The sequence below is a fragment of the Telopea speciosissima genome, chromosome 4 (genome assembly GCF_018873765.1).
Source record: "Telopea speciosissima isolate NSW1024214 ecotype Mountain lineage chromosome 4, Tspe_v1, whole genome shotgun sequence".
NCBI classification, from domain to species: domain Eukaryota; kingdom Viridiplantae; phylum Streptophyta; class Magnoliopsida; order Proteales; family Proteaceae; genus Telopea; species Telopea speciosissima.
In genome coordinates this window covers 6,662,337-6,676,928 of record NC_057919.1, presented here as the reverse complement: position 1 = coordinate 6,676,928, position 14,592 = coordinate 6,662,337, and the positions used below count along the sequence as shown (strand labels likewise).

General features: G+C 38.8%; 2 protein-coding genes across 2 annotated transcripts; both read right to left on the bottom strand.

Annotated features, from left to right (window-relative positions):
• Positions 1–9,539: 9,539 nt before the first annotated feature.
• Positions 9,540–11,610, bottom strand: LOC122660235 (protein LYK5). Its single transcript, XM_043855455.1, has one exon. The coding sequence runs from the start codon at positions 11,568–11,570 to the stop codon at positions 9,579–9,581; it is 1,992 nt and encodes a 663-aa protein (XP_043711390.1). The 5' UTR covers positions 11,571–11,610; the 3' UTR covers positions 9,540–9,578.
• Positions 11,611–13,950: 2,340 nt separating this feature from the next.
• On the bottom strand, positions 13,951–14,349 carry LOC122660237. Its single transcript, XM_043855457.1, has 2 exons — positions 14,037–14,349; positions 13,951–13,991 (listed from the first exon to the last, which is right to left on the bottom strand). Exons 1-2 carry the CDS (start codon positions 14,308–14,310, stop codon positions 13,951–13,953), a joined length of 315 nt encoding a protein of 104 aa, XP_043711392.1. The 5' UTR covers positions 14,311–14,349.
• Between the last annotated feature and the right edge of the window lie 243 nt (positions 14,350–14,592).

Sequence of the window (14,592 nt, the reverse complement as noted above, 5' to 3'; positions counted from 1 at the left end):
CCATATCTCGAGTGATGGGGATTGGTCGGTGTCAATTGGTTCGGTTCTAGTTCTGGTTTATTCAAGATACAAAATGTATAAACTGAAATTAAAAAACTGAATAATTTTCATAACTTTGAAACTGAACTGAATCGTTTCTTTTTTATTCAGTTCCTATTCTGTTGTGGTCGGTTTCATTTGATTCGTACATGGTCTCAATATTTCGGTTCAAATTCGGTGCCAGTGGAAATGACATACTGAATTCAAATTCGAATAAAATTTGAGAAATTGCATAGATTTACGAAATAAAAAAAAAATGAATTACAAAATCAAGTTTGACTTTGTTTTACAATTTACTTTTCATATAAAGTGACATCCTTAGTCCCGACTTTTCTTGATAATGCTATCGCATCATGGTGCTCTCAGCTCATTGGAAAAATATCCTCTCTAATTCTATTTCTTTTTTAAATATCCATCTAATGATAGGGAGGACTTGGACACACATTTAGCTCATGAACCTCTTGCCTGAATATCTATTGCATACGTCATTATAATATATTGCAAATACCCATGAGTGCAGGAAATTCAATCGTTTGAGCCTTGCTACTTGGGTTGGCTACAAGGTTCAAACGAAAGGGTGGCCTATGTGGCCAGGTGCTAGTGAGTAGTGACATGGCATCTGGTGTGTTCGCCCTCTATATAAGTGGAATGTGTGTCTTGGTTTGAGTAAATTAGTAAATGTGATTCGTCATGCGTTGCATGCATGTTGCAACCACGTTTGGAGGGTTACTTTCTCAAATTATTAAGCATCGAGTTCCCATGAACCAAGAAGGATTGCATTAGGGAGGGTAAATTTCAACTTAGTAAATAAAGGACATCCTTAGCATAAGCACACGGAGGGTTAATCAAGAAACCTTGAGATTATTACTTTCCTTTTTGTTATTATGGTCTTATTGGATCATCGTATTATATGAAGAATGAACCCAATGGTTAATCATTGGCAATTGGCCCCTTGAGGTGAATTATTAGATCAATTTCATAAGTAAAAAATCAGATTCTATATTTCACATCCGTCAGTTACACATTCTCTCTTTTCTTGATATTCTTTCCTAATTTTACCATGTAAATCCGTTGAGTATTTCATTCCACACTGGGGTGTGGTGGTGGGATTTTAATTCTCTCCAATTCCTAGAGTGTGGCAGTGCTAGATGGAGATGTCAACACCTGATAGTTGCTGCATCCAACGGTCAGAACTCGTTGATATGGATCATTAGATGCGACAGCTGTCAGGTGCTGACATCTTCACCTAGCATTGCCGCACTACCACACTTTAAGAAATTGAAAAAGAGATTATTTTCCGGGTGAGGATCCCCTACCCAAACTATTATTTTCAACATTATTTCCTACTTTTATATATTTTAAGATCACGGTTTTCTAGGTAGGGTGCACGACCAATGGGTGGATGTGGACTGTGGACCGCGGTTTATTCTACCACGGCGTGCCAAGTTATTACTATTATTATATATTTTTTTTGAAAGATAGAACAGTTACAATATTTGTCTTTCTACTCTTCACTTTGGAAATCTTCAACAGTGTGGGCTTCAGCTTCCATTCCCTCTGAGTCTTTTATTTATTAGGTACATTACATAACCCCTCGGCTCATAGGGTGGGTAACCTTGGCACGCTTTAACTTCTTGTTTTGTGTTCGTTCTAGACCTTCTCTTGTGTCTTTTTGCAGCTCTTCCCCCCTCGATGAACCTGGGAGACTAAAATCGTTGAATATTTACTTTTACAGAAAACTACACAGAAAGTAAATTCAATTACTGCCCTTGTAGCCTCTTTCTTACTCCCCTCTTCTTTTGTTTCGTCATTTCGTGAAACCCTAGGAAGAAAAATCTCAATCACGAGAAAATCATCTGTGGTAATGGGGTTGGTTTGGCATTTTGGGTTGACCATCAATATAACCCAACCAGGTTGGACAAGATTTGAACCAGTGTCTGAAACCATTGATGGTATTGATTGACAGTTCTCCTCTACTTCTACGGCACTGAATTCATATTCATGCCATTGTACTGAGAGCACACAGGAAAAACTAAAGGAGTACTTACACTTGGATTGTTAATCACAATATTTCTTATTTATGATTCTATGAAGAGTTAAGTTAAAGCCACGGTTTTAGTTATTGGTGTTGAATCGGCTGCTAATTAGTATCGGCATCGATTGTGATTGATATCGATACCTCACTAATACATATTGGTGAAATCGGTCAGAAAATGAACTATTTTTCTGAATTTTTTGCCTGATTTAAACTTGATATAGTCTGATTTGTATCGATATTGTATTGGTATCAATAACAACTGATTCAATGCCGATACCATGCACTAAAATCTTGGTTAAAATCGACAAAATAATGCACACATCATGAATTTGGGAGTCTATTCTTACTATAATTTAGAATTTTGGGATACAAATGACCCATGAGATTTGGCAAATTGGTTGATTCGAATTGGAGTCGACAGAGTCAATCTCAATTCTTGCCCCTCCGGAGTGGCCGACCTAAATTAGGTTTTCCCGATTTTTGTCGATTCCCAACTGATACCAGCCCATCCGAAATGGAGTCTGATAAAAATTAGACCCGATTCTGATACCGATTCCTTGTGTAAAACCCTTTCCTCCAAAAACAAAATAAATTTGACTTCTCTATTCGTCTAAGGAACGATGATGGCTAGGGGTATTGCGTGTCTTATCAATGGATAATGATTGCTTGTTACAATATGTTGTTCTAACGTAAGCCCCTGATCCGAGCCGCCTCCTTTTCTGGTCTTTCTGTTTATGGTTTTTTTAATGGTCGAGCCCCCTTTCCCGGTCGGTGCAATGAACCAAATACATTTAATTTTGGATTGGAACGAGGGGTTTCGTACTCTCATAACTTCAAAATTACAAAAGCCACCTTTATTTTGTCTATAATCACCTTCAGTTTTACTCTTTTAGTCTCATCGAACCTCTATTTAAGTTTTCGGAATCGAAATGTCGATATATCTCAAGAAGGCCAGAAGGGGAGCATTTTGATAGGTGTTGTCTCTTTGGCTTCTTTGGGTCTGTGATGGATTTTTCAGCCATGGAGGAAGATAGGAAAGAGAAGAGAGAGATAATCTTTGAGGAAGAAGATGAGAAGAGGGCAAGAAGCTTTAGGTATGAAGACTATAACAACAGAAGAGTGTTCTTGAGGAGTTACCCTCTTCACTGGGCAGAAAACCAAGTCGACGATGACGAAGATGACGAGGCCGACGCTACGCAAGGGATGCTCGACGTTTCAAAAAGAGGAAAGATAACTGCTCTTAAACGGAGAGTCTTGTTTGTTCTTGGCTGGAGTGAAGGGAAGGTTTTGGTCCTCAAGAAGTTCAAGAACAAGGTTTCGTTTTACCTCGTTACTTGTCACCCTTTTGGGTTGAAGACTTCATCTCCTCTGCTTTCAGTGTAAAACCCTAATCCTAATGTGATTCTTCACTTAAACAACAACTACTTTTATTCCTTTCCCCTTTTATCAGTTTTAGTATTGACGACTGTTTCCAACTTTGAATATTGTGAAGCTCTTATAAGTGAAATCTAATTTTCCTTTTACTTAAGCTTTCTACACATTTGATGTGTTTATGCTCGTTTTATGAAAAATTGATAGAAATTTGTGTGTAACATCAAAGATGGCTGATGGGTTTGATTCCTCCTCCCACTCTCTGCAAATTTGAGTTCCAAAATATCAGATTTTGGTAACGGTGGATTCTGCAAATTTAATGTGCCGTTTCACAGGAATTGCGGTTTCAGGAAGCCCACGTTACTTCTTATCTCTATAGCTACCAATCTCGCCATTAATTTTCCTGCAAGGAAGATGTTTGAAAAAAGGAAAATTCCGTCAGAAAGGTGAACGGATTAAAAAATTGATTCTGGAGAGACCAAAACATTCGGTGGGAAATGGGAAACGATGCATTGGTGCATGGTTGTCGCTCACTAAATCAAAATTAAAAGTCTAGTCAGGCTATGTTTTGTTTAGGATTTTTCATGCGCTGGTGGGAACCCCAAAACATAGTTGCATAGGTGTCACACATCCATTAAACAAATGCTTCACTAAGAAGCTTTTCAAGACTTTTCTCTAAAATGGGAGAGGACAAGAAGAGCACATGGAGATTTGGAAAATTAAATAAGTGAAAGGGTAATACCCTCTTTTGATCTACAAAAACTATAGTTCCGATCTTGAGCTCTCTTTTGAAGAAGAAGATTATGAATTATCTGAGTTGCTCAAAATGACTTCCCCCCTTTTGGGGATTATGTGAAAGCTTAAGGCTTTATTGGTGAAACCCAGGGAGATACATTCAAACTTGGCTTTGGATCATTCACATTGAATTTGAGGATAACCTTTTAAAGATCCCTTAAGATCTATTCGAGCCCTAAGGTCCTTTTACAGTTGATCTTGTTTTTCACAAAAAATAGTTTTCTATTTTTCTCCACGTGGAAAAGTAATTTAATCATTCTATGGATGTATAGACAATATTGTCTCGGTTGGTTAGATTAAAAACCTTATCAAAAAACAGGTTAACTTAAACTTAACATGTGAATTGTGTGCAGAGTCTTTGGTTTATTTGTCCACAAAATTTCAGTTCCTTCTATCTCTTACATATGTGGGTAAAGTTTGAGGGATTCTTGGAGACATCAAGGGCTTAACAAACTGATGTGAATCTAACTTAATTCTCAATACCTAAACACTCCTCCCTCACGGGTGCTTCGCTACTATGTTGGAGGCTTCTATCCAAAACCTCAAGGCATTAAGTGAAATAGTTCTCCGAGTATATGAAAACATCAAGGACATGAACAAACCAATGTATATCTATAACTTGAACATTTCATGACACAGTACAAAGTTTGGGGGCTAGATCTCGTTGTAATGCTCACGATCTTTGAATCCTCAAGGTAAAGAAAACCCTAATTCTAACAGAAAAGAAGAGCAAATAAAGAAATTTCATTCGTAAACTTCAAGATGCTTTATTTCATCCAAACAATCCTTATATAAGAAAATGGATTACAAAAGAAAAGACAACCTAAATAAAACAAGAAACAAACTAATATAATAAAAATAAAATAGAAAACTATGATTCCTAAATGGCACATAAAGTTTTAGAGGTCCAATAGCATTTGCGTTTCCAATAGGATATTATGATTCCCATAATTCCACCCAAATAAAAAATTTAAGTTTTCAAAAATTGCATTATCAAATTAGTACTTCCGACTTGATCAGGTGAACTTTTGCCAATCCAATCGATTCAAAAATCCTTCAGATATCTTCTCTACATCATCTCAACACAATAAAAACAATCTTTTTTGTCTTGTTTCCTCTATGCGAGTTAAATTCCATCTACGTGTTGATGTGGAAAGTTTGGTAACCCATATAGTGACTTGTAGATTTTTTTGCAACCTTAATTAACTTTCTAGATTTTTTGCAACCTTGATTGGGAATGTTGAAACCTTATTGGATAATGAAATTGAAAAGGAAAGAGTTCAAATTAGGTGTCTGTGTGTTTGTTTGGTCAAGATATGTTTAAGAGTAAATTATTGAAGTGACAACTGAAACAGAATAAGTCAAACAATTGGTCCTGACCTGGTTTTCTTCAAAAAGGAATGATTTAATAGTGCTGCTATATTGGGTGAAACATTCAGATGAAACTTTAAAAGGACCCACTCACCCAGTTTCTCTTAATTCATGGTGAGGAGAGTCTTCAACCACGGGATCTTTTCCTTTAATTGAATTGAAGAAAAGTATTTTGAACCTTTCAACAATAGTGGATGGAATTTAATGAAGATATTCACTCTTCCTAGAGTCGGTCCACCATAACATTAAAACACCATTGATGAATAGAGAATCTTTTTTTTTTTGGGTGGTGAACCAGAGAAAATCACTTCAACTACTGCGACAAAAAACTAAATCGAAGAAAAGTTTGTTTTACTGAAAAAGAGAAATGAAAGAAAACTAAGAAGTATTCATAGTAAATTTTCAAAAAAAATTAATTTAAGAAGGCTCTTTTTTGCTACAAGGGAAATTAAAGAGAAGAGAAGTAAAATTTTTATATTTAAAAAAGAATTTTTATAATCATTATCCCATGTGACAATATCACTAACTTCAAATCATTCCATATTTAGTTCTTACCAAAAAATATCATTCCATATTTGATCATTAAATTCTATTTTACTTTGCATCCAATTCCCTTTGGTTTAAAATGTAAAACAAATATTACATGTAAAATGTATTATTACTAAATATGGTAAGAAATTTAACTAATTTATTCAATCACATGGTATAATGATTACAAAAGTTTCTTTTTTAAATTTGAAAATTTTCCCTTCCCGTTCCTTCTTTTTAATTCCCTTTGCAACCAAATGGAGCCCAAGGTTTGTTTTGCCGAAAAACAGAAATAAAAAAAGATTTAAACTACAGAATGAACAAACTTTGAACAAAATTCTCTGTAATGCACAGTGCAATCTTACGAGCTCGACATGTAGATGATGCTACATCCAACGGTGCCAAGCTCAAAAAAAAAAAAAACAAAAAAAGAGTGTCGACAAATGCAGCTGATCCGAAAAAATGCTATACATAGGGTATCAACAGATGCAGCTGGAGTTGGGCCTCCCTAGGAGCAGGACTTTTTTGACTTGTCTGGGTCAAATTTGTCCTACAGTTTTATTAGTGGATGCAGATGGGATTGGGCTCCATACTTCCAGAAGGACTGAGCTAAGTTAGATACTTAGAGGATTGAAGAAAAACTTGAGTAGTGATACCTGTGGTGAGAGAGCAGCCTTGTAGATGTTGGATACTTGAATCAAGGATTTAGTTCACGGTATCGGGTTTTGCCCGAGATATCAATACGGGGGATCGAATCTCGTTACCTAAATTTATGACTGGAATTGAATGACCAAATTCTCCTAGTAAAGGCATTTTAGTTTTGGAGAAAGTTTTCCTTTCCTGTGACGAAGGAAACACCCACAAATCTAGGGTCTGTCATTACTTTTTCCTATTTGTTGGAGATCTGTAATGTGCGCGCTCCACTGTTTCTTGGCATCCATCCAATGCCAATGATGGCCACTGGTGAAGGAATACTAACCGTGTGAAGGGAAGAACTGGTTTTTCTATCTGTTTGTTTGTTCTGCATTTGCATGTTTCCTTCTAAAAGGGTGTTCTAAGTGCACGATATGTTTCCACCACTGTGGGGTCTTGGGAAGGTCATAATTGTTGGGTAATTGTATTACAATTCCTTACAAATAATTGAAACAACACGAATTGCAATACAATAGATTAAGCAGTAGAAACTAGGCTTGCCCTTTGGCTGAAATGAGAAGACCAAAGCTTGAATTTGATGTAGAACCACACCAGCAATAACTTGAACAAGATTGAGGTTGAGTCACACTTGTGGTGCTGCTTTTAAGGTAATTGATGCCTCCTACTGCCAAGGAGTGTTCTGCACCACTACCCCAAGATAAAACAACTTCCAACTAGAAGATGAAGCAGTCCTTCTAGTCCCTTGAAGGAGCCAAGAGCTTCAACACAGCAACCCTCTAACACACTTAGAAGAAAAGAGAGAGAGAGAGAGAGAATAATACTCCTAGTGATTGCTAAGTATGGGCATGAACATGTATCCAAAGATGTCTCTTACAAAGCAATTGGTTGGGTTTATATAGGCCCAAGACCAATCCTTGCATTCCCTTGGAATTCTCAAGAATAACCATCCACTTATGACCAAATTGAAGAATAAGATTTATGGGCATGAATATGGACATGAATTGAAGGTTAATTCCAAATTCATGGTCATTCCCCACTAAGGGTCATGAATGACCTTAAAATTCATTCATTCTCCACTAAGACCATAAAGGCCTTAAAATCCCATAAAATGGTCATTCTCCACTAAGGACCATAAAGGTCTTAATACCCATAAAGGGAGAGACATCACCTATGGCCATGAATTGAGAAATCAATCTCATTCAATATCCTTGACCCACCTTCCCACTCATGATAGTGACCATGAACAGACTTTAGGGTACCCATAGAATGTTACAACCTTTGGAATTACTTCTTTGATCACATGGGTCCCACACCATAACAAAGCAATCAAAAAATTTTGAAACTTAAAATAAAATAAAATATATTTTAAATCTAACAATAATGTAGCAGCCTTATCCTTGCTTTGCATAGAGGCTGTTTCTCGACTCGAACTTGTGACCACTTGGTAGCAATGAAGCAACCTTACCGTTGTGCCTAGGTCTGCCCTTTGTATGTTTTCCTTCTCACAGAGACAAATTTGTGGATCTCACGCTCGCTGAAACTAGGGATTTTCCACAAGACTCGCATTCATATTATGGTACCCAGATCTGTAATTTTGGTTTTGTTCTGGCCAGGATGACAATCAATGAATCACACTCTAAAAAAATCAATTGATTGTCTACTGTCAATCATAATGTTTTAGAATGATTGACCCCCAAAATTTTTATTGGATTTTACAGCTCATGAGCTCAAATATTTCCAAACATCCACATGATCGCAATGGAAATCATCTGGTTGTTGTAATCTGATCATGTTGAATTTTATCTGGTTCATTTAGAGTTGGGATTTGGGACCCTCTCTCAATCTCATTGAAAAAACTGAGGAAATGTTGTCGCAAGGCTGCATATTGCTTAAGTTGTTATAAAATCATCAATGAATTAGTTTTCTGATAAGATCACCAGCAAATGTAGATGAAGGAATACTCACCTTGGTTATAATTTACTGGAAATTTAAGTCTGGATTTGGTGTGCTTTTAACACTTCCCCACTCCCCACCTGTTCTTAAAAGACACAAAAAAGAAATTTATCAGAGTCTGGCGACTCCAAAACTAACCCCTGCGAGTGTGGTTACTCTACTTGGTGTATTGTTGATCTGTATCTTATACTATGCATTATATTGAATAAATTATCATTTTCAACCAAAAACAAAAAGACCCAGCTTCCCCTTGTGGCCTCTGTGGTGGACTGACTTGGCTGTGTAGCTAACGACAATGGAAGATATTCCATCACAGGTGTAATGGCTGATTAGTTCACTCTTCTATTCATAATTTCATACTGAGTAGTCTCCTCATGTGGAAGAGTCACCTTATGTTTGTTTGCTTCTGTTAGAATATGTAAAGATACAAGGAGGGCTCCAATAATGAGGAATTGATTGTCCATTGATATAAAACACTGTCATCGATCCCCTCAATCTCCCTACTATATGATCAAATGTGTTATTGATGAGCATAATAGAATGGTTCAATAAATTATAGAAGAAGACATATATTACAAATTACAATCCAGCCAGATGAGTTGAGGAGTGAGGAATTAGAATTGTGGTTCTGATAGAGCACACTGGTACTTACTGCCTATTTAGAACATTATATAGATTCAGATATTTTAAAATGTATGGAGTAAGAAACTTGGAGATTTCAAGCTCTTCTGGAGGAGAGCATCCCATAAACTTCAAATAAATAATTATTACATAACTGAACTCCCATATCTAGCTCTCATTTGACAGTAAAGAGAGAGAGCTTCCTTATCTATCTACCATGGCTAAAAGACCCAGAGTTCTGAAGGTTGTTATCTGAAGGATCCCAATCTAAGGAAGATGAGAGAATCTTGGACAGAGACAAAAAGACATCAGGGATGGCTGGACGAGAATTCAGATCGTATGCCACACAATTCTCTGCAAGCTGGGCCATGGAGAAGGCCAAATCCAGGGGGTACTCATTCCTCAAAGAAGGATCCATGAATCCCCTTAGCTTCTCTCTCACGTTCTCTCCTGTCAAGACCAGCTGTATTGTTTCACACAATAAGCTGTCTGTTTTCTTTTCATCATCAAAGGCAGTTGCAGCTTCCCTTCCAGACAAGAGCTCCAACATCACCACTCCAAATGCAAAAATATCTAGTTTAGGAGTAACTACGCCATTTTCTATATATTCAGGGGCCAGATAACCCTGTGTACCCACTACGTGCCTTGTCAACTGGAAACCTTCTTCTTGATTCTCCTCCTCCAAGGTTCTGGCTAACCCGAAATTTGTTATCTTGGCCCTGAAATTCCCATCCAAGAGAATGTTACTGCTCTTCAAATCCTTGTGAATGTAGGGAGGATTCGTGTAGTTATGAAGGTAATTAAGCCCATCTGCCACATCGTAAGCAATCTGAACTCTCTGCGTCCACCCAAGAGGGCAAGTACTCAGATACTCCTTCTCGTGAAGCCAATCGCTTAGAGAACCTTTCTCTGCAAACTCATAAACGAGATAGGTGCTCCCTTGGTGTACACAGAAACCAGATAGTCTGATCACATTGGAATGGTTGATTTGTTTTAGAATATTCATCTCGTTTGAGACATCCCCTTTCATCCTCTTTATAGCAGCATCATCGCTATTAATCTTGCCGCGATAAACAGAGCCCTTGATCCTATGACCTTCACTGAAGGACCCGGTAGCTCTCTGCAACTCTTCGAAGTTGTACAAGGTCAAGGATTCGATTACAAAACGAGCCCCTTGGAGGGTGACGGACCCAGATCTATTTTCAGGTATGGCAGAGTAATCAGCAGATCCACCAAGCTTATTACCCTCTTCTGGAATTGGCTTGGGTCGCGGAGTCCGGCGACGCAGGAACCAAACCAGACACCCGGAGAGGGCCAAAAGAGCTAAACCAGCTGCAATTCCAACGCCGACAAAGACCCATTTCTTCGATGAAGAGTTACCTCCGGGAACGACGGGAGGTGAGTCAGGGGACTGCGACGGCGGTGGGGGACTTGATTTTGTGATGATTGTGGGCTGGTTCTTAAGCGGAATCAAAATGGGTGTAAAGAAGAAGACAGTCTCGCCCGTCTGCAACTCGTTTGCATCGTTTATGCTCTGCTCGTCCACACCGAACGTCTCACCAATCGCAGCAACACTATCACCGGCAGCAATCAGATACGTAAGCAAGTACCTGACACCACTGGCAGTCTGGTTTCGGCTAGGGCAAGCACATCTGAGTGGGACTTCCAGTGACAATCCGACGGAGAGATTGTAACTATCGTAAGGGTTTTGATTCATCAAGGCTTGACAAGTGGTAAGAGCCTGGTAGGTGTTGTTTGCAACACTAAAATACGTCTCCTGTTTGTCTTTCAGGATATAGGAGGTATTGTGCTGGTAGAACTCACCTGAACAAGAACAATTCACAGGAACTATGACGAGGGTGTCCGTAGGGATCTGATCGACTTCCTCTATGTTGTTGATTTTGGCAATCTGCGCCGCCTCCGCACGCAAGAGGTAGCCGATGCTGATGGGGGTGTTGTAAGGAGAGAGTGATCGGAAGGTGAGGTAGGAGATGCAAGATTTCGAAGGACCATTGCAGAGATACCCATTAACTGAAGAATCGTTGTTGTAATTGTAACAATTAAGCTGTTTGTTGTTGACGTAACTCTGTTGGGCCTGTGAAAGATGAAACGAATGAAACAGAAACAAAAACAAAATCAAGAAATAGAAGAAAGGGTTAGAGAGGAAAGAGGATGCAGAGCTGAACATCCTTTGCTCCATGGAATTGTTGGAAAGAAATTAGGTCTTTCAGGGACTTCTATAATGATTTTTTTTTAACAGAACAGTGACAGTATAACCCCGTTCCTGTGTGTGAATGTGAAAGCGTGGTTTTGCCGTAATTCCCATTAATTCCTGCAATAGCCATTGCCTGACAACGTTTAAGAAGGTGTTGGAGTCTGTGAAATTGAATTTCCACATTGTTTTGTCATCTCGTGGCATCTGTTGATTGTTGTCCAACTTCCACAACCATGATTTTCAACGCGTCAATCTTGTTGACTCTGCTAGTCCAGATGTAGCGTGTCGTGTGGGATAATTGTGGGATAATCTGATCACCGAGGCGACGAGGACCGATTTAAGTGTTACAGGACCCGTTTGATGGATTGGCTTTATCCTTAGGCCCATCCCGTGATTGTGCTGGACAAGGCCCAGATGTAGGTTCCAAGTTCCCAACAAAACCTGGCCTAGCAAGGTTTTAAATCACGGTACCGTATCTCTGCTATTCTGATACGGATACTGATACATATCGGTTGAATCAGTCAGATTTCAGATAAAAAAATCACTTTTTGACTGTATCGTCCAGCCGATATGTTGAAACATTTTCAAGTTTTAAAACAATGAGCGGAATTGCCGGGTCCTTATTCACTTGTATGGTCCTCTATTATTCATCTCAACATGGTTGTCAGAATCCTGATTCCTATTGAATTGAATTGGAATTGGTTGGATCGGATTTTAATTCTGATTGATTCGAATCGGTCAATTCATACTAGATTTCTATAGTTCAGTTCAATTCCAGTAGAATTGAAATCGGAATCAGTGAAGGCTAGTACCATTGCCAATTGTTTTGAACTCAACGCAAGCCCATACTGAGTGGATTGGGTAGGGGTGTCAAAATGGCCCAGCCAGCCTGAACAGGGCCTGGGCATAATTGGCAGACCTTTTCAGTCTGTACGACGGGATTCGGTTGGGATTTTGAAGTCCAAAGCCGGGTTGGATGGGGCCTGGTCTGAGGCCTTAGGCTGAGCCCAGCCCAACCCAGACCTACCCTTTATACTATATATATTAGAAGGCACAAGATTGTTGCTTGGTTGTGTAGCCCCTGCACCAGTGCAAGGACCAATGAGAGCACACACAAGGGTATTAACATGGGAGGGATTTTTTATTTCAAAGGGGGCAAGGCAAGGTTGTAATTTCGCAAGCTCCTATATTTGGGCACTTCCTACCGTTTCCAATTAATTGTACAGGTAATGGAGTGGGTGTTTATATTGCTTGGTTTGGAAAGCAGGGGAGGTACGTGGAATTTTTCAAATCTCACGGGTGAAAATGTACATAAGTCATATCTCAGGGAGATACGTGAAATTTCCCTTAAAAAAATGCAGTCTCCCATCACTACAATGGGATATATATATATATACATATATGGAAATAGTTTTTTGTCCAGGAGTGTGGTCTATGTCAGTACTCCCATGTGTCTATCTTAAGGGGTAAGAGGTGTCTTTCATATAAGGAGGAGAGATGAAGACTCATGGGAGTGGTGGAATAGCTGCGTAGGCCATACTCGTTCGTATTTGTTCTCATTTTCTATCTGAGAGTGCATCTACACCCAGACACATGGGGCAGGAAAAGGATGAGGTTTGGGTCATTCGGTAAAGCGTGTTGGTCATTTCGGGCTGCCCATGTGCCTGGGATACCCTACGCCCCCCGAAAAACTTTATCCCTATATATATACATGAAAAACACAGAGAATTTGAAATTAAAACTTAACACGTAACTTATATGGATCATTCTTAAAATATCAATAAAAACTTTTGTTTTTGTTGGCTTATAGGCTATGTAGATGCTCAGTATTAGTCTTTTTTTTTTCTCAGCCCTCGATGTAATTGATTGGATAAATCACGGGTGACGTGAGACTTCACCTAATTCACGCCAGTTAATCAATGGCAGACCCCGCTTTTCAAACACACGTAGGCCCCATTTTATATTTTATCATCCCGCTTGGACTTTTCATCTTTGAAGTTTGAAGTTTGAAGTTTGAAGTTTGAACACTCAACCTGATCGGTCGTGTACCCTTTCAAGCATCCCTCCCTCGCGCACAAATGACATTATACCCAATTACGCACTTCTAAAACAACACTTCACTCCGATTACATGAAATATAGCTAATACCTTATGGGTTTCAATACTTTGAGAAACAATTACAACAACAAATCTGAAGAAAATCAAAAGAAACAAAATAGATACAGAGTAAAAAAGAAGTATATCATCATGAAACATTAACTCATTACAATCAAGGCATAATTGAAGATCTGAGAACTGAAAGGATTGGTTTAGATACCAATCCGTTCCATTAAGTACTCTCTTATTGTTGAGATCCGATCCATTGTTACCTTCTTAGATGTGAATTAAAAGCAGTCTCCGTTGAGGCTTGATGGGTATAATTAGAACCCATCTTGTTGGGGTTCTTTACACCTGATGGAGAGAAAGTGGAGGACTCCATCTTGAGGCTTCGTGACGGTAAGAATTGGAGTTGAACACCACTAGAACGCTGTCCAAGTAAGTCTGCCGCCACCGGTAGTTGAAAATCGGATCTGGTTCGCCGGTGAGAAGACCCCTCCGACGATCCTTTACTATTTAACGGCTGGTAATAGCTGCGGCTCGAACTGATCTCGGAGGAACAACGATATTTGTTTTGGGATTTCTGCTTCTTGAGGGCGTTTACGATGTAAGGAATTAAACCTTCCATGCTTCTTTCTTTCTTTCTTCTTCTTCTTCTTCTCCTTCTCCTACATTTGCTTTCTCTGCATTTAGTTCCGGACGGACGGTGGACAACGAATCTAGAGAATTATATAGCTGCAGTTATTGCTTATCGAAACGACAGCTGTAACACACTAACTCCACAACTCCACCCAACAAACGCCCACCCTTCCAGAGAACAAAAACAAAACAAAACAAAACGACAAGAACTGCACCAAAGGAAGAGTTGCAATTTAAACTTAGGTTTTTACTGTTTTTCCGGAACGATAAT

Bases quoted from the DNA above. Each gene is read 5' to 3' on its own strand.
- LOC122660235 (XM_043855455.1), bottom strand. From the start codon at position 11,570: ATGGAGCAAAGGATGTTCAGCTCTGCATCCTCTTTCCTCTCTAACCCT.
- LOC122660237 (XM_043855457.1), bottom strand. From the start codon at position 14,310: ATGGAAGGTTTAATTCCTTACATCGTAAACGCCCTCAAGAAGCAGAAA. The intron at 13,992-14,036 runs GTGTAAAGAACC...ATACCCATCAAG, and splicing joins CTCCACTTTCTCTCCATCAG to CCTCAACGGAGACTGCTTTT.